Here is a 21492-nt window from a genome sequence, read left to right as displayed (position 1 = left end):
TTAAAAATTGACAAAATCACCATCAGTCAAATGCAAAAAGCCGCACTGCTTGGATCTGCACGCATATTACGAAAATACGTTACGATGTCCTAGGCCACATCTGGCGAAACAACTGGCTGCTGTGATACAATTCTGTTGTTGCGAATAATAATAATAATAATTATTATTATTATTATTATTACCCCCCTGGGTGGGGCCCCGACTAGTAACCAATGCCAAATCCGGCGAAACAACTGGCCGCTGTGATACAATTGTATAATAATAATAATAATCATCATCATCATCATCATCATCATCATCATCATCATCTCGGAATATCATATTTAAGAAGATACATGGTTGATACCTAGGATGCTGGCAGCAACCTGTATCAACCATCAGTGCTAGTCAATGGTATTTGGGACATATATTAAATGTTCATTCATGTTTAATGAATAAAAGAGATAATAATTATTAATAATAATAATACTCGTTCCATGCCAGAGCCCCGGCAGGCATCACCTGGATCCACGCGCTGCCTCCCTTTCTCGCTTTTCTTACCTGGGGAATGGAGAAAGGCGAAGGCGGAAGCGCGGCTCGCCACGTTTGGAAATGTCTGCTCTCGCGCGCCGTATATCTGGAGAAGCGAAGGGGGGGGGGGAAAAGGGAAGCTGCATAGCCTCGTTCGCCGCCGCCGCCGCCATGTCGACTGCTGGCGCCGAAGCCTGCCCGCGCGGCGCCATGTTAGGTAGGGCTCGCCGCTTTTGCCTGCAAGCACATGGCGGGAGAGGGGCGGCTCGGCGGCGGCGGGTTTGCTGAATGGCGGGGCCGGCGAAGGTCCGGGCGGGAAGCGAGCCCGGTTGGGGTCGGCTCCCCACGTTGCCCCTGCCGGGAACCGCGTGACGGTGGTGCTGGGGGCGCAGTGGGGGACGAGGGCAAAGGGAAGGTGGTCGACCTGCTCAGCCTCGACGCCGACCTGGTCTGCAGGTGCCAGGTGAGCCCTCGGCTCTGCTCTGCTCTGGGGTTGGGGCGGGGCGGGACTACAAGCCCCATGCTCCCCCGGCGGCGGAGCAACTACAAACCCCATCGTCCCCCAGGGAAGCCCTCTGCGGCTGGGGACTTCAACTCCCATGCCCATGAATTTGGGGGACTACAAATCCCTCCCCCCCCCCCAGGGAAGTCCTATCTATCGTCTGCGGCTAGGGACTTCAACTCCCATGCCCATGGTTTTGGGGGACTACAATCCCATCCCGCCAGGGAAGTCCTATCGTCTGCGGCTGGGGACTTCAACTCTCATGCTCATGATTTTGGGGGACTACAAATCCCATCCCCACCAGGGAAGTCCTATCTATCCTCCTCTGCAGCTGGGGACTTCAGCTCCCATGCTCATGAATTTGGGGGATTACAAATCCCATCCTCGCCAGGGAAGTCCTATCTATCGTCTGCGGCTGGGGACTTCAACTCCCATACTCATGATTTTGGAGGACTACAAATCCCATCCCCGCCAGGGAAGTCCTATCTATCGTCTGCGGCTAGGGACTTCAACTCCCATGCCCATGGTTTTGGGGGACTACAAATCCCATCCTCGCCAGGGAAGTCCTATCTATCCTCTGCAGGTGGGGACTTCAACTCCCATTCTCATGAATTTGGGGGACTACAAATCCCATCCCCGCCAGGGAAGTCCTATCTATCCTCCTCTGGGACTGGGGACTTCAACTCCCATTCTCATGAATTTGGGGGACTACAAATCCCATCCTCACCAGGGAAGTCCTATCTATCCTCCTCTGCGGCTGGGGACTTCAACTCTCATGCTCATGATTTTGGGGACTACAAATCCCATCCCTGCCAGGGAAGTCCTATCTATCCTCCTCTGCAGCTGGGGACTTCAACTCCCATGCCCATGATTTGGGGGACTACAAATCCCATCCCTGCCAGGAAGTCCTATCTATCCTCCTCTGCAGCTGGGGACTTCAACTCCCATGCCCATGATTTTGGGGGACTACAAATCCCATCCTCGCCAGGGAAGTCCTATCTATCGTCTGCGGCTGGGGACTTCAACTCCCATGCCCATGATTTTGGGGGGGCTACAAATCCCACCCACTCCATATTGGGTGGGAACTACAAATCCCATCCTTCTCCAGATTGGGGGATTTAAATCTTTTGTAGTTGGGGACTCCAAATCCCATCCCCTGCAACTGGGGAATTACAAATCCCATCCTCTCAAATTAAGTCCTCCTGCGGCTGGGGACTTCAACTCCCATACTCATGATCCCACCCTCCCCAGATTGGGGGAACTACAATTTCCATCCTCCACAGATTGGTGGTGGTGGGGGTTATAAATCCCACCCCCTGCAGATTGGATTTAAGGCCTATCCTTCAAAGCTGGGGACTTCAAATCCCATGCGCCACTACTGGGAGGCACTACAAATCCCACCCTCCACAGATAAGGGGACATAAGCCCAATCCTCTGCAGCTGAGGACTTCACCTCCCATCCTCATCAGCTCGGAGAACTACAAATCCCATCCTATGGAGATTGGCGGAACTACAGACCCCGCCCTGTATAGATGGGAGGAACTACAAGCCCTATCCTCTGCAGTTGGGGACTCCAAAACCCATCCTCTTGCAGCCTGCACGGGACGGTTTTCTCCAAAGCGTGCAACTTTCCCCACCTTTGGGGGGGAAGAATGCAGAACACCTGCAGTTTCCTGGAGGACTGCTAACCCCATCGTCCACAGCCAACATGGGTCTTGCAGAGGAATTCTGGGAGTTGAAGTCCACCAGTCTCAAAAGTTGCCAAGTTGGGAGATGCCTCCTGCCAATAAAAGTGTTTTCTCAATGTTTTGTCCTTGAATCTCCTGTTGTTGTTGTATGGGTGCAGCCCGACAAGTGTGTGGCTCCGTGTTGTGTAAACACAGCCTTGTGCGTTCTTTTGTTCTCTTCCTCTGTATTTATACCTTTTGATTTTTCTCTCCCTACAGGGGGGCAACAATGCGGGACACACCGTTGTGGTCGACACGGTGGAATATGATTTCCATTTGTTGCCCAGCGGGGTGATCAATCACAAGGCCACGTCGTTCATTGGTGAGGCTTCGTCCCTGTGTCCGTGCAGGTAGTCCTTGAGTTTGCGACCACAATTGAGCCCAAGATTTATGTTGCTAAATGAAACATTTAAGTGTTGCTAAATGAACATTTAACTGTTGCTAAATGAAATATTTAAGTGTTGCTAAATGAAACATTTAGTGTTGCTAAATTAACATTTAAGTGTTGCTAAGTGAAATATTTAAGGGTTACTAAATGAAACATTTAACTGTTGCTAAATGAAACATTTAACCGTTGCTAAATGAAACCTTAACTGTGCTAAATGAAACATTTAAGTGTTGCTAGGTGAAACATTTAAGGGTTACTAAATGAAACATTTAAGTGTTGCTAAATGAAACATGGGTTGCTAAATGAAACATTTAAGTGTTGCTAAGTGAACATTTAACTGTTGCTAAATGAACACTTAAGTGAATTTGGCCTCATCGGACTTACCACCTTTTGAGCCACTAAGTAAATTATTGCATTTGTTAAGTTAGTAACACCGTTGTTAAGAGAGCCGAGGTGGCGCAGGTGGGTTAAATGCAGCACTGCAGGCTACTTCAGCTGACTGCAGTTCTGCAGTTCGGCTGTTCAAATCTCACTGGCTCAAGGTTGACTCAGCCTTCCATCCTTCCGAGGTGGGTGAAATGAGGACCCAGACTGGGGGGGGCAATATGCTGACTCTGTAAACCGCTTAGAGAGGGCTGAAAGCCCTATGAAGCGGTATATAAGTCTAACTGCTATTGCTATTGCTATTGCTATAATCTGGCTTCCCCATCAACGTGGCTGGTCAGAAGGTCGTAAAAGGGGATCACGTGACCCCAGGACCGTCGTAAATATGAATTAAGTCACCAAGAGTGTGAATTATAGTCACGTGAAACTGCTCAACGGTCATAAGTGTGAAAAAATGTCCGGTCACTTTTGAGTGGTGTTTCTTTTTGTAGAAGTTTTTAATATTTTCTTTTAAAACAAACATTCATCATTCATCAATCAGCGTGTCACCTGAGTACAGTTTTTGTATGTCATAATAGTTATTGCTTACCACCAAATTCTTAACTCTTATTAAGAATAAATCTTATTTTAAGACACTTATTTTAACATTACAACTTAACGTATCTCCTGTTATAACATTTCTCTTCCTAAATTACTGAATTGTATACTTTCTATCCATGTTCATTTTCTAACCAATGATAAAATAACCACCACATATATTATAATAACCAGATTCTTCCTTTTCTTTAATTCAGTGTTTCTCAACCTTGGTGACTTCAAGTCCTGTGAACTTCAACTCCCAGAATCCCCAGCCAGCTGGCTGGGGGATTCTGGAAGTTGAAGTCCACAGGACTTGAAGTCACCAAGGTTAAGAAACACTGCTTTAATTGCTAGAGTTAATCTATTCATTTCTGCACAGTCTTAATATTTCTTAATCACCTTTACATCTTTAGGATTCCAATTTCGTGCAAATACAATTCTAGCCGTGGTTATTATATGAATAATCAAATACACATTTTCTTCACTCTGTTTTTCAGTGGTCTTGTAACTCTGAACGGTTACTACACAAACGGTTGTAAATCAGGGACTATCTTAAGAATAAAACCAGGAAAAAATACTTAGGTATGATGACGCTGTCTTTATTCCAGGGAACGGCGTCGTAATCCACCTTCCGGGGCTCTTTGAAGAAGCTGAGAAGAACTTGAAAAAGGGACCAGGTGAGTCCTCTTTCTTCGGAGCAATTTGGCACGAAGGAAAGAGCACAGGAAGTTAAATAAAAAAAATACATTGAACCAACTGCCTTAATTGTCCTCCCAAAGTTAACTTGGCCATTGCCAACATCATCTTCTTTGGATTCCCATCACCAACGTCATTTTGGAAGTCCACCATGAGAGTCCGTAAGGGTCTTGACATCTCGTTCCTCCAAATTGTGGTTCTGGGACCCCCTTGTTCCCCAAATCCAGAACAATTAATTCTCTTTTAAAAAAAATAAAATGGCTGGGACGACCCTGCGGTGGCTAATTCTCATAAACATCGAGGTGAAAGAGAGCTGATCTTTTCCAAGATTTGATATCTGCCTGAGATTTCCTGGAACTTACTCCGAGATCCCCAAATCGACCTTGTGAAGCCCCAGCCCTCAGTTTCTTTCCTGAATTTCATAACTGTCCCAGGTCCTAAAAGGTGTTGTGGCCCGCCAGCAGAGCTGGCAGCAGATTCGGACAGTGAGGAGGGTTGGGGAGGAATCTGGGCCAGTCCTGGAGTCTGGGGGAGGCTCTGATGTGGGCTCTGTGTCGCAGGCAGAGAGAGGGCCAGAGTCGTATGCCAGTTACCAGCTGCCTTCAGAGTCAGACATCAGTGAGGCAGAAGAACAGCTGGAGCCTGTTCCAGTGTGCGCATGCACAGAATGGCCAGATGAAGGGAACAGCTAAAGAACAGGGGTTGACTTGGGAGGAAGGCCACAGATGGACAGTGAATGGCCCCTCCCAGAAGAAATAAAAGAGGAGCGAAGTGGGAGTGGAGTTTGCAGGAGACCATTAGTTCGCTTAATTGGTTTGTGACTCTCCGAGACTCCTGGCCAAGTTAGGTAGATATCGGCATGGCAGCTCTCCAAGCCAGATAAGGTCTGTGACCGAAAATCCTCCCTTGAATGCTGGGATGTGAATGAAAGGAATTCACAGTCAATTAATAAAGGTTTTTTTGTCGGGACAAGGAGTTTGCTTCATGCTCTCAGGAAGCCTAGATGAGAACCAAAGGAACCAAATTTTTAAGTTTAAGAAGATGTTGTGCTGTAGGGTTTCCTGCCTAGGCAGGGGGTTGGACTAGAAGACCTCCAAGGTCCCTTCCAACTCTGCTATTGTACTATATTGTATTGAAATGGATGTTTAATCTGAACCTTGATAGGATCTCTACGATTGGGAGAAGTTGTTCCATTATTTTGGCTCTGGGGACAACAAATCGGAGTGAAATTGGAAATGGCTAATGGCGGGAGAACAGCTGTAATATTAAGAAATGTTTTGCTTCCCCAGGGTTGGAAGGCTGGGAGACCCGGACTGTGATTTCCGATCGTGCTCACTTGGGTAAGTCTTAGAAAATAGGGAAATTTTCTGTGTGTGTGTGTGTGTGTGTGTGTATGTATGTATGTGTATATATATATGTATGTATGTATGTATATTAATGTTTTTATATCACAAATTTCGTTTTTAATTTGAACAGGATGTTTTCTAGATAACAAACATGTTAAAATGTAAACATCCTCATAATCATAAAGATCATATCAACATACAAACATATGGTAGAGACTATCATACTATCTGACCCCAGCTAAAGAACAGGGGTTGACTTGGGAGTAAGGCCACAGGTGGATGAGGAAGGGCCCCTCCCAGAGGAAATAAAAGAGGAGCGAAAGGGGAGTGGAGTTTGCAGGAGAGACACTTAGTTCGCTTAATTGGTTCGTGACTCTCCGAGACTCCTGGCCAAGTTCTGCCGAGATCGGCCTGGCAGCTCTCCAAGCCAGATGAGGTCTGTGACTGTAAATCCTCCCTCGAAAGACTTTGCAGGATGTGAATGAGCAGAATTCACAGTCAATTAATAAAAGGGGTTTTTGTCGGGACAAGGAGTTGGCTTCATGCTCTCGGTCAGAACAACTTGAGCTCTCTTAAGCCTGGCGCCTTAAACCAACAGACAAAACTGGCTCTCTCCTATTTCTTTAGTGTTTAATTTCCACCAAGCCGTGGACGGCATCCAGGAGCACCAGAGGCAACAACAAGGAGGGAAAAAGTAAGTGGGGCATTGGGAAGAAGGGTTGGAGCTTTGCCCTCTGAAGCGCTCTCAAAACCACCGGTGGAAATGACTCCGCAGGCTGAAATGGAGAAGTGGCGGCCTTGCGAGGTAGTCCAGACAGGGAACACACCCAGCAGAACTTCCTCTGATTTTATTGTGTCAGTTACATGAACAGAATCGTGCTGGTCTGAAAGTAGACCTCTCCCCCCGCTTTTCACTTTTACATCTGAAGGCACTTCTAAACCTCTTTCTCCATCCATTAGGTAGCTGAGGGCTCAACCGTCTCTTATCTGACCCTTCCCTTGGCATCTTTCCATCCATCCCTCAAGGTCTTTCACACATACTATTACAGCCATCTCCTTTACATCCTGAGAAACTAGGGAGGGTCCCTTCTGAGCCTGTATATTATGCAGCCAAGGGCTCAGCTGTCTCTTATCTGACTGTTCCCTGGACAAGATCTCGAACCCTGACTCCTTAAGGCTTCCTCCTTTACATCCTGGGAAAATAGGGAGGGTCCCTTCTGAGCCCTTTCCTCCGTCCGTTATGCTGCTGAGGGTTCAACCATCTCTTATCTGCCTTCGATGGCATCTTTTCTTCCATCCCTCAAGGTCTTTTGCACACACTATTACAGCCATCTCCTTTACATCCTGAGAAACTAGGGAGGGTCCCTTCTGAGCCTGTATATTATGCAGCCAAGGGCTCAGCTGTCTCTTATCTGACTGTTCCCTGGACAAGATCTCGAACCCTGACTCCTTAAGGCTTCCTCCTTTACATCCTGGGAAACTAGGGAGGGTCCCTTCTGAGTCCTTTTCTCCGTCCGTTATGCTGCTGAGGGTTCAGCCATCTCTCGTCTGCCTTCGATGGCATCTTTTCTTCCATCCCTCAAGGTCCTTCGCACACACTATTACAGCCATCTCCTTTACATCCTGGGAAACTAGGGAGGGTCCCTTCTGAGCCTGTCCATTATGCAGCTGAGGGCTCGGCTGCCTCTTATCCAACTGTTCCCTGAGCAGCATCTTAGCCTCCTCCCCCAAGGTCTCCCCCACATAACATTCCAGGCCTCTCCTTTACATCCTGAGAAACTAGGGAGGGTCCCTCCTGAGTCTTTACCCATTAAGCAGCTGTGGGCTCAACTGTCCCTTATCTGAACGTTCCCCTGACTGTGGCTCTTTCCCCAGTCTCCATTCTCACATACCATTGGATGATATAACAGTTAGTTCTTGACTTAACAACCACAATTAATTGCCAAGCATCTGAATTTTAATCACGTGGGGGGGGGGAGAGATACAGCAACGACTGTAAGTGTGAATAATGATTCTAAGTCACTTTTCTCAGTGATGTTCTAACTTCAACAGTTACTACCTATGTTGTAAATCGAGGATTATCTATAGTTGGAGCGAAGTGCCCTGTTCAATGCCCAGTTGGTTTCTTCCAACAGCTTGGGTACCACCAAGAAGGGCATCGGTCCAGCCTACGCCTCCAAAGCTTCGCGTACCGGCCTGCGAATTTGTGACCTGTTGGCAGATTTCAATGAGTTCTCCAAAAAGTGAGTAATTTGGGAGCTTGGCAGCTTTTCACCACGGGATATGGTGGTGCATGCATGATTTTTTCCCCAGCATGCTTATAAGCCCTACCCCAAAAATAAGACCCAGTTAAGATCATCAACCAGACGGATGCGTTTAGTACCGTATTTCCCCGAAAACAAGACCTAAACTGAAAAATAAGCCCTAATGCGTCTTTTGGAACAAAAATTAATATAAGACCCGGTTTTACTTTCGGGGAAACGCGGTAGCATGAGTTTGAAAGCTGTTTAAAGTTTTGTTTTAAACTGTTATCATTTTAATCTGTAGTACCTTGCTCAATAGTAGTAACTGTCACAGGGATCTTGGAGTCCTAGTGGACAACTATTTAAATAGGAGCCAGTAGCTGCCAAAAAAAGCCAACACACTTCTTGGCTGCATCAACAGAAGCAATAGCAATAGCAGTTAGACTTATATACCGCTTCATAGGGCTTTCAGCCCTCTCTAAGCGGTTTACAGAGTCAGCATATTGCCCCCAACAACAATCCGGGTCCTCATTTTACCCACCTCGGAAGGATGGAAGGCTGAGTCAACCCTGAGCCGGTGAAATTTGAACAGCCGAACTACAGAACTGCAGTCAGCTGAAGTAGCCTGCAGTGCTGCATTTAACCACTGCGCCACCTCGGCTCCTTATATAGGATAGAATCAAGACCACGTGAAGTGTTAATATCAATTTATAAGGCCTTGGTAAAGCCACACTTGGAATATTGCATTCACTTTTGGTTGCCACGATGTAAAAAAGATCCGGAGACTCTAGAAAGAGTGCAGAGAAGAGCAACAAAGATGATTAGGAGACTGGAGGCTAAAACATATGAGGAACGGTTGCAGGAACTGGGTATGTTTACTTTAATGAAAAGAAGGACTAGGGGAGACATGATAGAAGTCTTTCAATATCTCAGTGGCTGCCCCAAAGAAGGGGGAGTCAAGCTATTCTCCAAAGCACCTAAGGGCAGAGGACAAGAAGCAATGGGTAGAAACTAATCAAGGAGAGAAGCAAACCTAGAACTAAGGAGAAATTTCCTGAAAGAACAATTAATCAATAGAACAACTTACTTCCAGAAATTGTGAATGCTCCAACACTGGAAGTTTTTAAGATGTTGGAAATCCTTTTGTCTGAAGTGGTGTTGGGTTTCCTGCCTAAGCAGGGGGTTGGACTAGAAGACCTCCAAGATCCTTTCCAACTCTGTTATTCTATTTCTAATCGGTGTTTATAATTGTCGGAGGTTTGTATATTGAATCTTACCGGAAGCTGCTCGGAGTCGGCTTTGAACCGCAAGACGAAGAAATTGGATAATGATCATAATTTAGAAAGTAACGAATTGACTCGTTTCAGATTCAGGGTTTTGGCCCAGCAGTACAAAGCCAGCTACCCAACGCTTAATATCGACACGGAAGCCGAACTGGAGCAACTAAAGGTATGTTGTGCCATCCGGGCGGGAAGGTTTCCATGACTCGTGAAAATGTGTGTTGAAAGCTGGTTTAATCCATAGTTCAAATACAGGCAGTCCTCAATTTACAAATGTTCGTTTAGTTTAGTAACAGAAGTTACAACCTCACTGAAAAAAATGTGTTTTATCGCTGTGTTTCACCGTTGCAGTATCCCCATGGTTACGTGATAATAATTCAGACATCCAGGGGAAGCCAAATTTTTCTAAGCCACAGCGTAACTAACTCAAAAACTGCGGCAATTCAGTTGTGGCAAGAATGGTCGTAAAATGCGGCAAAACTCCAAACCTCTCTTGCTTAACAACAAAAAGTCTGGACTCCGTTGGAGTTATAAGTTGAGGTTTACCTGTACACTCATTAACCGAACAAACCATGGTTTGCTGCAGCAAAGCTTCGTTTTTCTACAAACTTAACCTCGATGTCTGTTAGCCGCCTAGAATCACCTTTGGTGAGATGGGAAGCACACAGAATAACAGAATTGGAAGGGACCTTGGAGGTCTTCTAGTCCAGCCCCCTGCTCAAGAAGCAAGGGAGGGAGGGAGGAAAGAAGGAAGCAAAAGAAGAAAGCGAAGGGAGGAAGGATAACAGGATATCAAGAGTTGGAAGGGACCTTGGAGGTCTTCTAGTCCAACCCCTACTCAGGAAGCGAGGGAGGGAGGGAGGAAGCAAAGGAAGAAAGCGAAGGGAGGAAGGATAACAGAGTTGGGAGGGACCTTGGAGGTCTTCTAGTCCAGCCCCCTGCTTAGGAAGGAAACCCCACACCACTTCAGACAAATAGTTATCCAACATCTTCTTAAAAATCTTTTCAGGAAGGAAGGAAGGAAGAAAGTTGGAAGGGACCTTGGAGGTCTTCTAGTCCAACCCCCTGCTTAGGCAGGAAACCCCACACAACCTCAGATAAATGGATATCTAATCTCTTCTTAAAAACATCCAGTATTCCTCCCCTTCCTTCCCCGGCCTTGATCTTAACCACTTTGAGTGCACTTGCCCTCCAGAGGGACTAGAGCCTTCCCCTTTTAAAATAAATTGAAAACGATGGGGGAAATCGAGCCTCCTATCGAATTCTTCCCCAGCTTGGATATTTGCCCTTTCTTAAAAAAATAAAGGAAGCACACAGCTCTTTGCTCGGAACGAGGGGAAATCAGCCTCCGGTTGATGCCCCTGTCAATCTTTCTCGATCGGCAGATCTACGCCGAGAAGATCCGGCCCCTGGTGAAGGACGGGGTGTATTTCATGTACCAAGCTCTGCACGGGCCTTCCAAAAAGATCCTCGTGGAGGGAGCCAATGCGGCACTCCTCGACATCGATTTCGGGTAAGGTCCCTTTTGTAAATTAAATTTTACCGGTTTTGTTTACAGCTTGTTCTTTCCTGAATCAAAAACAGCCCGCAAGCCAGCTTAGTCTTAGTAGCTAGGTTCGATCCGTGTGCAGTGCTTATCCTTCAAACCACGGTTTATTAAATCGGCCACAAGGACCTGCGTGCACACACTCGGCTAAAGCAACCTCACACAATTTAGGCACTGCTTGTTGTGGCTGGCCAGCAGAGTCGGACAGTGAGGAGGGTTGGGGAGGAACCTGGGCCAGTCCTGGAGTCTGGGGAAGGCTCTGAGGAGGGCTCTGTGTCAGAGGCAGAGAGGGGGCCAGGGCCGTCTGATAGTTATCAGCTGCCTTCGGAGTCAGACATCAGTGAGGCAAAAGAACAGCTGGAGCCTGTTCCCAGTGTGCGCCTGCGCAGAGCAGCCAGACACAAAGGGAAAAGCTAAAGAACGGGTCGGTTTGGGAGGAAGGCCCCAGGTGGACGGTGAATGGCCCCTCCCAGAGGGAATAAAAGAGGAGCGAAAGGGGAGTGGAGTTTGCAGGAGACCATTAGTTCATTCCTGCATTCTTGCCAAGTATTGCTGTGTCGGAGGCAGAGAGGGGGCCAGGGCCATCCGACAGTTATCAGCTGCCTTCGGAGTCAGACATCAGCGGGGCAGAAGAACAGCTGGAGCCTGTTCCCAGTGTGCGCATGTGCAGAGTCGCCAGACGAAGGAAAGAGCTAAAGAACAGGAGTCGACTTGGGAGGAAGGCCACAGGGGGACGGTGAATGGCCCCTCCAAGAGGGAATAAAAGAGGAGCGAAAGGGGAGTGGAGTGTGCAGGAGACCATTAATTCATTCCTGCATTCTTGCCAAGTATCACCCTGGCCCCTCTCCAAGCCAGATCAAGGTTGGTAATTGTGACTTATCTTGAAAGACTGTGGGAGAGGAAAGACTTTACTGGAGAGGAATTCACTGTCAATTAAATAAAAAGGGGTTTATCGGAACGGGGACTCGGCTTCGTGCCGCTGGGGAATCCTGGGTCAGAACAGGGCCAAACACAATTCCTACAACCCTTGTTCATATATTTTGGTTCTCTTAATCATCTCAGTTGCTCCTCTTTGCACTTTTTCCAAAATCTCCCCGTCTTTTTCGTAGCGTGGTGTCGAAAATTGGTCGCATGTGGGCTGTGAACTTCCCAGCTGGATACTCTAACCTTAAATTTGCAAGTGTTCGCTGACTCAACGAAAGAAAAAATCTCTTTTTGTAGCCCCCAAAATGTTCTCCTCTCTCCCAAAGGTACTTACCCCTTCGTGACCTCCTCGAACTGCACCGTGGGAGGGGTATGCACCGGCCTTGGCATACCCCCCCATTACATCGGCAAGGTGTACGGCGTGGTGAAGGCGTATACCACCCGCGTTGGCGTGGGAACCTTCCCCACTGAGCAGAACAACGTAAGTGCCAGAACATCGGGGGGGGGGGTGTTTTCCCCAGATCTTGAAACTCACCTGGCGGGGGAGCTGTTTTCTCTGTGTCCTGGACAATTTTATTCTCCACCAGTTGATAACCCGGCATTGCCTGGGTATTTATTTATAGCGGGGAAATGTCCGGACCAAATGTAATTTCTAAGGTTGGATTTTCCCCCTTACAAGAGGGAGCTCCCTTGTGGAGTACTGTGAAGCCGTTACCGTGGCAACTCTGCTGCGCTGTACAGTAGAAGCCAATTTACAGTGGTACAGTAGAAGCCATTTGAAGGCACAACAGGCTGTATCTTAACAGAACACACGCCCTGAGGGGTGTTAGGATTGTCTTACCCCTATTTGTTTCCAGAGAGTAAGTCATATATGTAGCAAGTTTGGTTGAAGTTGCTCAAGGCATTCCAGAGTTATGCTGGTGTACACACAAACACACACACACACACACACACACACACACACACAATCACACAATTAATTAATTCTCAACCTTGCATCCCATCACGTCATACTTATTCATTCTCTCTCTCTCTCTCTCTCTCTCCTCTCTCTCTCTCTCTCTCTCTCTTTCCCTATCTATCATCTATCTATCTATCTATCTATCTATCTATCTATCTATCTATCTATCTATCTATCTATCTATCTCTGTCTCTCTATCTATCTATCTATCTATCTATCTATCTATCTATCTATCTATCTATGTCTGTCTGTCTCTCTCTCTCACGCACACAAATATCTATCTATCTATCTATATCTGTCTGTCTGTCTGTCTCTCTCTCTCTCTCTCTCTCACACACACACACACACACACACACACACACACACACACCTTGCATCCCTTCCGAGACTCGGTTCCTTGCCGTAAGATAAAATCCTATTGGATTGTCTTGATGAATGACGAAGAAATGAATTATATTACAAAATAATACAAAATGTGCTAATTTTAGTCAGGGTAGATAAAAATTGATGATTAAAAAAATAAAAAAAATCGGATTTTTTAAAAAAACGTAAATCGGATTTATTTTTTTTAACTTTCATCAAATTTATTTTAATCAAATGCTTTTGGAGTAAAAATCTATCAAGATAGTTTTCCATTGAAGACAACATTCATAATTTAGGTTATTCAGCATGAAATGGAGCTTAGTTATGTAGCCTATGAGGCTACTGTCTATTCTGCAATATTGGGACTGTCGGTGAGTCAACAGCGGGCCAGAGGAGGAGGAGGAGTCACCGCGGGACAGAGACGACAGCTGCTCTTTAAAAATTACGATTTAAATCGAGTCGATTTAAAATCAAGCCTCTTTACTAGCGATTTAAATTGTGATTTGATTTAAATCAAACCCACCCTGATTTTAATCAGTTACCATGGTTACTTACGTGTGGGTTTTTTTGGTTGATGTCTGAATATTTCAGCAGGAAAAAAAATCGGGATTTGGCTTAAGGAGTGTCCACGCCGTACATTTTTTAAAAAAAAAATAAAATCTCCTTTGCAGGAGATCGGCGAGACGCTCCAAACACGAGGACGGGAATTCGGCGTCACCACGGGCCGTAAGCGTCGCTGCGGCTGGCTAGATCTCGTCCTGGTGAAATACGCCCACATGATCAATGGTTTCAGCGCGTGAGTTCTCTTCCAAATTTTACTTTTTTCCCCCGCCTTCTGTTTTTATTGTTCCTTGCGGGATTCGAATGTCCCGTGAAGTTTTGTGAAGAGCCGAGGTGGCGCAGTGGTGAAAATGCAGCACTGCAGGCTACTTCAGCTGACTGCAGTTCTGCAGTTCGGCTGTTCAAATCTCACCGGCTCAAGGTTGACTCAGCCTTCCATCCTTCCGAGGTGGGTAAAATGAGGACCCGGATTGTTGTTGGGGGCAATATGCCGACTCTGTAAACCGCTTAGAGAGGGCTGAAAGCCCCATGAAGCGGTATATAAGTCGAATTGCTATTGCTATTTTGCAAAACGGCGCCCTCCTGTTGGCAGGGGAGACGTTCTGCTTTTCGGTGCGGCTTCGGGAGTCCTCGGCTTAGCCACAATTGCTCAGTGAGAAATCGGGGCAGGGAGTTTAGCCTCCCCAGTTTATGGCTTTCCTTGCCACGTTGGTGAAACGGTTCTTTAAATCGGCGACACTGTTGTTAAGTGACACCCTTCGACTTGGCTGGTCAGAAGGTCGCAAAAGGGGAGCGCGTGAGCCCCCTGGGACGCTGCGACTGTCGTAAACACGAGTCAGTTGCCAAGCGCATGAATTTTGACCCCCGGGGAGCCTGCAGCGGTCGTAAGTGTGAAACATAACCCTAAGAGGATGATTTTTGACTTGATCATAATGCTTTTTTTGGGGGGGGGGATGCTTCCTAGCCTAGCTGTGACGAAGCTGGACATCCTTGACACTTTTGAAGAGATCAAAGTGGGCGTGGAATACCATCTGGATGGGAAGCAGATTCCATATTTCCCAGGTGAGATCCCGGAATTTGGGGGAGGGGGGTGTCAAACCCCTTATGTCCCAGCAGGCAAGGAGCTAATTCTTGCCTCTGTATCAATAGAAGGGACTATTTGGAGATGGGGGATGAACTGTGGGGGTCCTTGGTGCCCTCTGAGCTGGGTGGTTTCCTTGGAGACGTTTCGCGACCCAACTAGGTAACATCATCAGTGCTAGAAGGGAGAGGAATTTGCTACAAATGGCCACCTGGAACTGATGACGTTACCTAGTTGGGTCATGAAACGTTGGCAAGAAAACCACCAAGCTCAGAGAGCAACAAGGACTCCACAGTCCTCCTCTTTTCTTCCTCCTCCCTTCCTCCTCCTCACAAACCTCCTAGCACTGATGATGTTACCTAGCTGGGTCATGAAACGTCTGCAAGAAAATCACTAAGCTCAGAGAGCACCAAGGACCCCACAGTCGTCCTTCTCCTTTCTCCCTCCTTCCTTCCTTTCTTTTCCTCCTCCTCTTTGCAATCCCCACTCCTTTCTAGCACTGATGATGTTACCTAGTTGGGTCATGAAATGTTTGCAAGAAAACCACCAAGCTCAGAGAGCACCAAGGACCCCACAGTTCTCTTCCTCCTCCTTCTCCTTCTTCTTCGTCCTCCTCCTCCTCCTCCTCCTCTCCACTATCCCCACTCCCTACTAGCACTGATGATGTTACCTAGTTGGATCAAGAAACGTCTGCAAGAAAACAAGCAAGCTCAGAGAGCACCAAGGACCCCACAGTTCCCCCCCCTTCTCCTCTTCCTTCTCCTCCTCCTCCTCCTCTTCTCCATAATCCCCACTCCCTTCTAGTCCTGATGATGTTACCTAGTTGGGTCAAAAAACATCTGCAAGAAAATCACTAAGCTCAGAGAGCACCAAGGACCCCACCGTTGACCTCCTCCTTTCTCCCTCCTTCCCTCCTTTCTTTTCCTCCTCCTCCTCTTTGCAATCCCCACTCCTTTCTAGCACTGATGATGTTACCTAGTTGGGTCATGAAACGTCTGCAAGAAAACCACCCAGCTCAGAGAGCACCAAGAATCCCACAGTTCCCCCCCCCTCCTCTTCCTCCTCCTCTTCCTTCTCCTCCTCCTCCTTCTCCCCACTCCCTTCTAGCACTGATGATGTTACCTAGTCATGAAACGTTTGCAAGAAAACCACCAATCTCAGAGAGCACCAAGGACCCCACATTCCTCTCCCTCCCCCCAAAACCCCACTCCTTCCTACACTGACGACGTTCCCCGGTTGGGTCACGAAAACGCCTGCAAGGAAACTCCCAATCTCACAGATCCCCCCCCCCCGAGGAACCCTAACTAGATCCTCTGTTCCTCCCGATCGCTCTCCTCAGCCAATCAGGAGCTCCTGAACAAAGTCACGGTGAAGTACAAGGACCTCCCCGGATGGAGGTGTTGCACCGAAGGGGCTCGCACCTTTGACGACTTGCCCGCCGAGGCCCAGGCTTACATCCGCTTTATCGAGGAATACCTGGAAGTCCCAGGTGAGTCTTTGGGGCGGTCCCCAAATTGGCGATATACCGCGTTTCCCCGAAAATAAGACCGTCATAAATACGAACCCCCTGTTAAGTATCTGAATGTCAATCACGTGCCCCCCCCCATGGGGAAGCTGCAAAGGTCGTACGGTGAAAAACAGTCAAGTTTCCAGTGCCGTTGTAACTTCGGTCACTAAATGGACTGTCGTAAGTCGAGGACTACCTGCATAAGCAAGTTGCGGGGGGGGGGGAGGAAGGGGAGTGAAATTCCAGCACAAAATTGCGACTTGCACGATTCTGTAATTCGAACCGATGCCGGAATGACCCATGAGTTGATTTCCTGGTGGTCTCCTCTTTAGATAACTCCCCGTCTCTCTTCTCTCTTTCCCAGTCAAGTGGATCGGCGTGGGGAAATCCCGCAAATCCATCATCAAACTGTTTTGAGGTCTCCCGCCCGGACCGATGGCTGCCCGCCCCTCCGGAATGCACTCAAGCCAGCCCCCCCCCCAACCTCTTACTAGAGCAAACACAGCATCCCTTCCTCAGTTTCCCCCCATGTAAAATTTCCTCTTGGCCCTTCTTTCTGTCCCTTGGTTCCTTGGGAAGAGAATTAGAACCAGCTGGCTGGCAGTTGAGATTTACAAATCTTTCCAGGACAAATTAAGAGCACACACTCCATTTTTGCACGCCCTTCTTCCCCCCCTAAGTTGCCATCAATCACCCCTAACCTTGATCTGACCAGCATTTGTGGTTCACTGTCTCTCTCTACATTATTAATCCCTTTCTTCATTCCCTGGCAATCAGCTTGACCTCATATTGGAGGTGTCTCTTCCCCCATCCCCTCCAGCCAAAAATTTTTTTGGGGGGGGGGTGTTCATGGGAATTGTAGTCCTCTGGCGCAAAAATGGCGGCCTTCCTTCGGTTCTCTACTACAATTCCACCAAGGGTCGGCTGGCAGTGAGGAATGCTGGGAGCTGTAGTTTCCACATCGTATCTACTGTATAGAACCGGGCGGTAAGTAGCTTTCTGAGTGGGAAAGGTCCGTCGTAATTTCAAACGGTCACAAAGGAGGGGATCCGTCGTAAGTCGCGGACTCCCCGGGCCTTGTTCCTGCCACGTTTCGTGCTGTCGAAAACGTTTGGACGCGTCGCCCGGTTTTATTTTTATTTTTTTTAGCTTTCTACATTTTAAAGAGAAAAAAAAAATCAGCACGCTTTCTACGTTTAAATCTAATTGTGGAGATCTCCTTCCTTGGGGGGAATCGCTAAATTACGGAAGCACTCCCTGTAGATTTTAGTGGTTTCTTTTTCCCCTTGGGGACCTTAATCAGGACTAGCCTCTTTAATTGCCGTCGGTTAACAAGGGAAGCAGCCGTTTAACCCGCCAGCCGATGGGATGCTAAAGCTTTGTAGATTTCCACTTACACAAACCTCTCTTAACTGGGTCCAAACAGGCAAAACTTTAGTGGTTTAGAACCTGATCTTACGTCGACCTTGTTCTCACGTCGTTTCTTTGTTCCTGGCACTCGGCAAATCTGCCACCAAAAAGCAATAAAGAATCACGGTTTATTTTTATAAATCGGTTGGAATAGTGAAAGAAGGAAAGAAAAATCTCCGTTCTTTTTTCATTTTTTTTCTTCCCAGGTTTGCACATCGTCGGCTAGTCCTCAACTTACAATCGTAACGGGGGGCAAAATTTCCGTCGTAAAAGTCATGGATGTCGTTAAGTCGGATGCCGTTTTACGACATATTTTCATGGCGGCCGTTGGAAACAAATCGGGCGTTTGTTAAGCGAGTCCAGCTTTCCCCTTTTAACTTCGGTCGTTAAACGAATGGTTTGGTTGTAAGTTGAAGACTACCTGTTCCACACCCACACGGATGCGTGCGTGCGCGCAGCCATTTTGATTGATCCCTGAGGATGATCCGGGAGGTTGTGAATCCAGAGATCTCTTGTTCGGGGTTCTTTTACGAGCAAATCCTCTATTTTCCCCACCCTGTTCTCCCGCACGAATTCTGTAGCTCAACCACTCACAATCGGCAAGAACGGACTAAATTTTATTAACATTCCGTGCTTTCTGACGTACAGAACGGGGGGGTGAGAAGTGGTGAGAAGAACCATCGGCTTGTCGTGGAAACCTTCTGCCCTTCCTGGGGGCGGGAGGAGGTGGGGGGGGGAAAGACCTGTGGGGCAGGGGAGGAAGAGGAGGAAGAGGAAGAGGAAAGGGCTGGCTTCGCTTAACTTCCATTCGGAGCTCAACTTTTAACCATGGTGAAGTTGGTGGGAACAATGCTGGAACGAAACGCCCTCGGTTAGATCCCAGGGTCGCTGGCTGTTTGATCTAATTGGGGGAGGGTACTTGGGTACCCTGATTTACTCCCCCACCCCCTAAGCAAACCACAGATCCCCACATTTGGGGAAATGAGGCTGTTGCTTTCGTATCAATGCTCTGCATTATTTCTGCTTCCTGAGTTTGGAAGCTTTGTGGAAAATAGGATTGGGGGGGTCTCTGCAGGAGAAAATAGATCTGCTATGAAGACAAATCCCCTCCCCTTTTTTTTTTCTACCCCCGGTGATAGGAGCTTGGAGGCCTAGAATCCTGCAATAACCCAACTCCATACAGATTGATGAGTATAAAGTGTGTGTGTGAGTGTGTGTGTGTATGAAGGAAAGGGGATAAGGGGCAGATATGGGTAGGTGGGAGCAAAAATAGTTCAAAGCAGAGCGCAGAAGAATTTCTTTTCCCGGAAGGGGTTTTCCGAGGTGGGCACTGGGCTAATGAGGGGGTCCTCGCAGATGTGGGCATCGCAGTAGGTCATCAAGTCGGCGGCCGCTTTCGACACCTAGGAAAGTGGGGGGAACAAAATTAAGAGAATGGCATTCATCTGTTGGAAGTTGACATTCAACTGCATTTAGGCTACAAATCCGGGCTGCAGTACTCTATATAGACACCAGGTGGCAGACGAGAGAAGAAAACCAGCTGCTAGAAAGTCGCCACCGCCCGCTAGTGGCTGCCGACAGTTTTGCAGGCCGTGTTTTTGCGACCTAATGACTGGAAGACGCCTGCGGGCAGGGGGGGATTCTGGGAGTTGAAGTCCCTGCGCGTTTCCTCACCTTTATTCTGCACATGCTGGCCTCAATCTTCAGCTGCTCCACCATTTTGCGAGCCTGACCGATGCTCATTGTGCTGTTGACGGGGGTTTCGCCCTTCATGAAGAGCCTGCGGAGGACATCCGAGAGGGGGGAAAGACCACCCAAAGGCCGTTAATGGAGACGTTGAAGGGCGTCCTTCAAAACGAGCCCTAACTTGTCCTTGCAAGCGACTTTGCTAGAAGTAGAATTTGCTGGATCTTAAGTTTAGGGCTAAGTTGCAGTATTCCAGGCGGCCACTGGAGGGCGCCCAGGCCATTCCAAAACCGGCACAGTACTGCATTGCTCCACCTAGTGGACGTCAATAGGTTTGCGCCCCCATGGTCAAGTTTTCTTAAAGAGGGAGTTAACCCAAGTAGAAATCCTTGTGTTAATAACCTGCTTGAACATCTGGAGGACAACTTCCATCATGTCATTAAGACAGGATGGTTTAGTAGTAAAACTTTTGGCCCAGCTCTGCCTGGGAAATTTATATTTTTGTTTTTAAGGATTTTGTTCTTTGGGGGTTGCTCTTGCAAGAGATCTCTCAATTACAACAGGATACCAGGATTGGAAGGGACCTTGGAGGTCATCTAGCCCAACCCCCCTGCTCAAGCAGGAGACCCTATCCCATTTCAGACAAGTGGCTGTCGAATCTCTTCTTGAAAATCCCCAGCGACGGGAAGGAAGGGGAAGAAAGAAAAAGGAATAGCAGAATAACATTAACAAGAGTTGGAAGGGACCTTGGAGGTCTTCTAGTCCAACCCCCTCCCCCTGCTCAAGCAGGAGATCCTATACCATTCCAGACAAATGGCTGCCCAGTCACTTCTTAAAAAACCCCAGTGATGGGAAGAAAAGAAGAAAAAGAAAGAAAAAAAGAATAGAATAACATTAACAAGAATTGGAAGGGACCTTGGAGATCTTCTAGTCCAACCCCCTCCCCCTGCTCAAGCAGGAGACCTTATCCCATTCCAGACAAAGTTGTTTCCCAATCTCTTCTTCAAACCCTCCAGTTTTATACAAAGAATACGACATTAAAACAAAAATGGATCCTATCTAATCTTTGATTATAACTTGAGGACTAGCAGCATGGCTAGGCCCACATTCGCCCAGCAGGGGGTCAAGAGTGCGTGGGACTGCATCATCCATGGCACAACTGTTATTTTGCACAGGGGTTAAGCAGGATAGTTTACGTCTAACCTCGTCCTTGTGGCTGCTATCTCAATAACCATGGTTTCCTTAGCTGCAGTTTATCGTATCGGCCTTAAACCTGGCTTGATTTACACAACATGCCATAAACCATGGAAAAAAGAGCGACATTTGGTGTGTCGCTGAGTTCCTACAACATTACAACTTCAATGTGTTGTGTGAAGGTAGACCCAGGCTGAATGCAGGGAGGGGGAATGAGGGAGAAGGAGAACAATACATTAAAAATAACTCCAACGTAAACAAGAGTCCATTTTCTTTTCTTACAAACCAGAATCCTCTAAATAAGCCTTTATTGCTTCATTCAAAACCAGGACGCTTTTGTTTTTCCCTACAACGACTGAATCTGGTGAGCCATAAAGACGGAATTAAACTTTCCCTGGTTCTTTAGAAAAACACCTTCCCTTCCCTTCTGATCCGATGCAAAATTCCCTCCGTAGAAATTTCATTTTGAAATGTCTCTGCTTCGTCTCGCTCTCTTTCCCCCTATTTGTTTTCTGCCCCAAGCCCTTCCTTCCCGGATCTCGGAGGCAACCGAGATAAATAGAAAAGAAAAGAAAAATCTCTTCAGGGGGAAAAAAAGAAGAGA

The 21492-nt window shown here is 47.4% G+C and overlaps 2 protein-coding genes across 2 annotated transcripts; one reads left to right on the top strand and one right to left on the bottom strand.

Moving 5' to 3' along the window:
- The first annotated feature begins 716 nt into the window (after positions 1-716).
- LOC116520043 (adenylosuccinate synthetase isozyme 2-like) lies at positions 717-17151 on the top strand. Its single transcript, XM_032234189.1, has 13 exons — positions 717-973; positions 2959-3061; positions 4699-4767; positions 6076-6126; positions 6760-6826; positions 8268-8375; positions 9743-9824; positions 11041-11168; positions 12453-12606; positions 14121-14245; positions 14975-15072; positions 16431-16580; positions 16963-17151. The coding sequence occupies exons 1-13, from the start codon at positions 758-760 to the stop codon at positions 17013-17015; spliced, it is 1404 nt and encodes a 467-aa protein (XP_032090080.1). The 5' UTR covers positions 717-757; the 3' UTR covers positions 17016-17151.
- A 281-nt stretch (positions 17152-17432) lies between these two features.
- Positions 17433-20303, bottom strand: GNG3 (G protein subunit gamma 3). Its single transcript, XM_032234190.1, has 2 exons — positions 19683-20303; positions 17433-19411 (listed from the first exon to the last, which is right to left on the bottom strand). Exons 1-2 carry the CDS (start codon positions 19779-19781, stop codon positions 19283-19285), a joined length of 228 nt encoding a protein of 75 aa, XP_032090081.1. The 5' UTR covers positions 19782-20303; the 3' UTR covers positions 17433-19282.
- Between the last annotated feature and the right edge of the window lie 1189 nt (positions 20304-21492).

This window comes from Thamnophis elegans, chromosome 17, assembly GCF_009769535.1.
Source record: "Thamnophis elegans isolate rThaEle1 chromosome 17, rThaEle1.pri, whole genome shotgun sequence".
NCBI classification, from domain to species: Eukaryota; Metazoa; Chordata; class Lepidosauria; order Squamata; family Colubridae; genus Thamnophis; species Thamnophis elegans.
The sequence above is the reverse complement of the archived record's forward strand: the minus strand, read 5'-3'. Positions and strand labels throughout refer to the sequence as shown.

Excerpts from the sequence above, each read along its gene's own strand:
- LOC116520043 (XM_032234189.1), top strand. The coding sequence starts at position 758 with ATGGCGGGAGAGGGGCGGCTCGGCGGCGGCGGGTTTGCTGAATGGCGG. Across the intron at positions 4,768-6,075 it reads GAACTTGAAAAAGGGACCAG|GGTTGGAAGGCTGGGAGACC; the intron begins GTGAGTCCTCTT and ends TTGCTTCCCCAG. Across the intron at positions 14,246-14,974 it reads ATGATCAATGGTTTCAGCGC|CCTAGCTGTGACGAAGCTGG; the intron begins GTGAGTTCTCTT and ends GATGCTTCCTAG.
- GNG3 (XM_032234190.1), bottom strand. The coding sequence starts at position 19,781 with ATGAAGGGCGAAACCCCCGTCAACAGCACAATGAGCATCGGTCAGGCT. Across the intron at positions 19,412-19,682 it reads CCAGCATGTGCAGAATAAAG|GTGTCGAAAGCGGCCGCCGA; the intron begins GTGAGGAAACGC and ends CCACTTTCCTAG.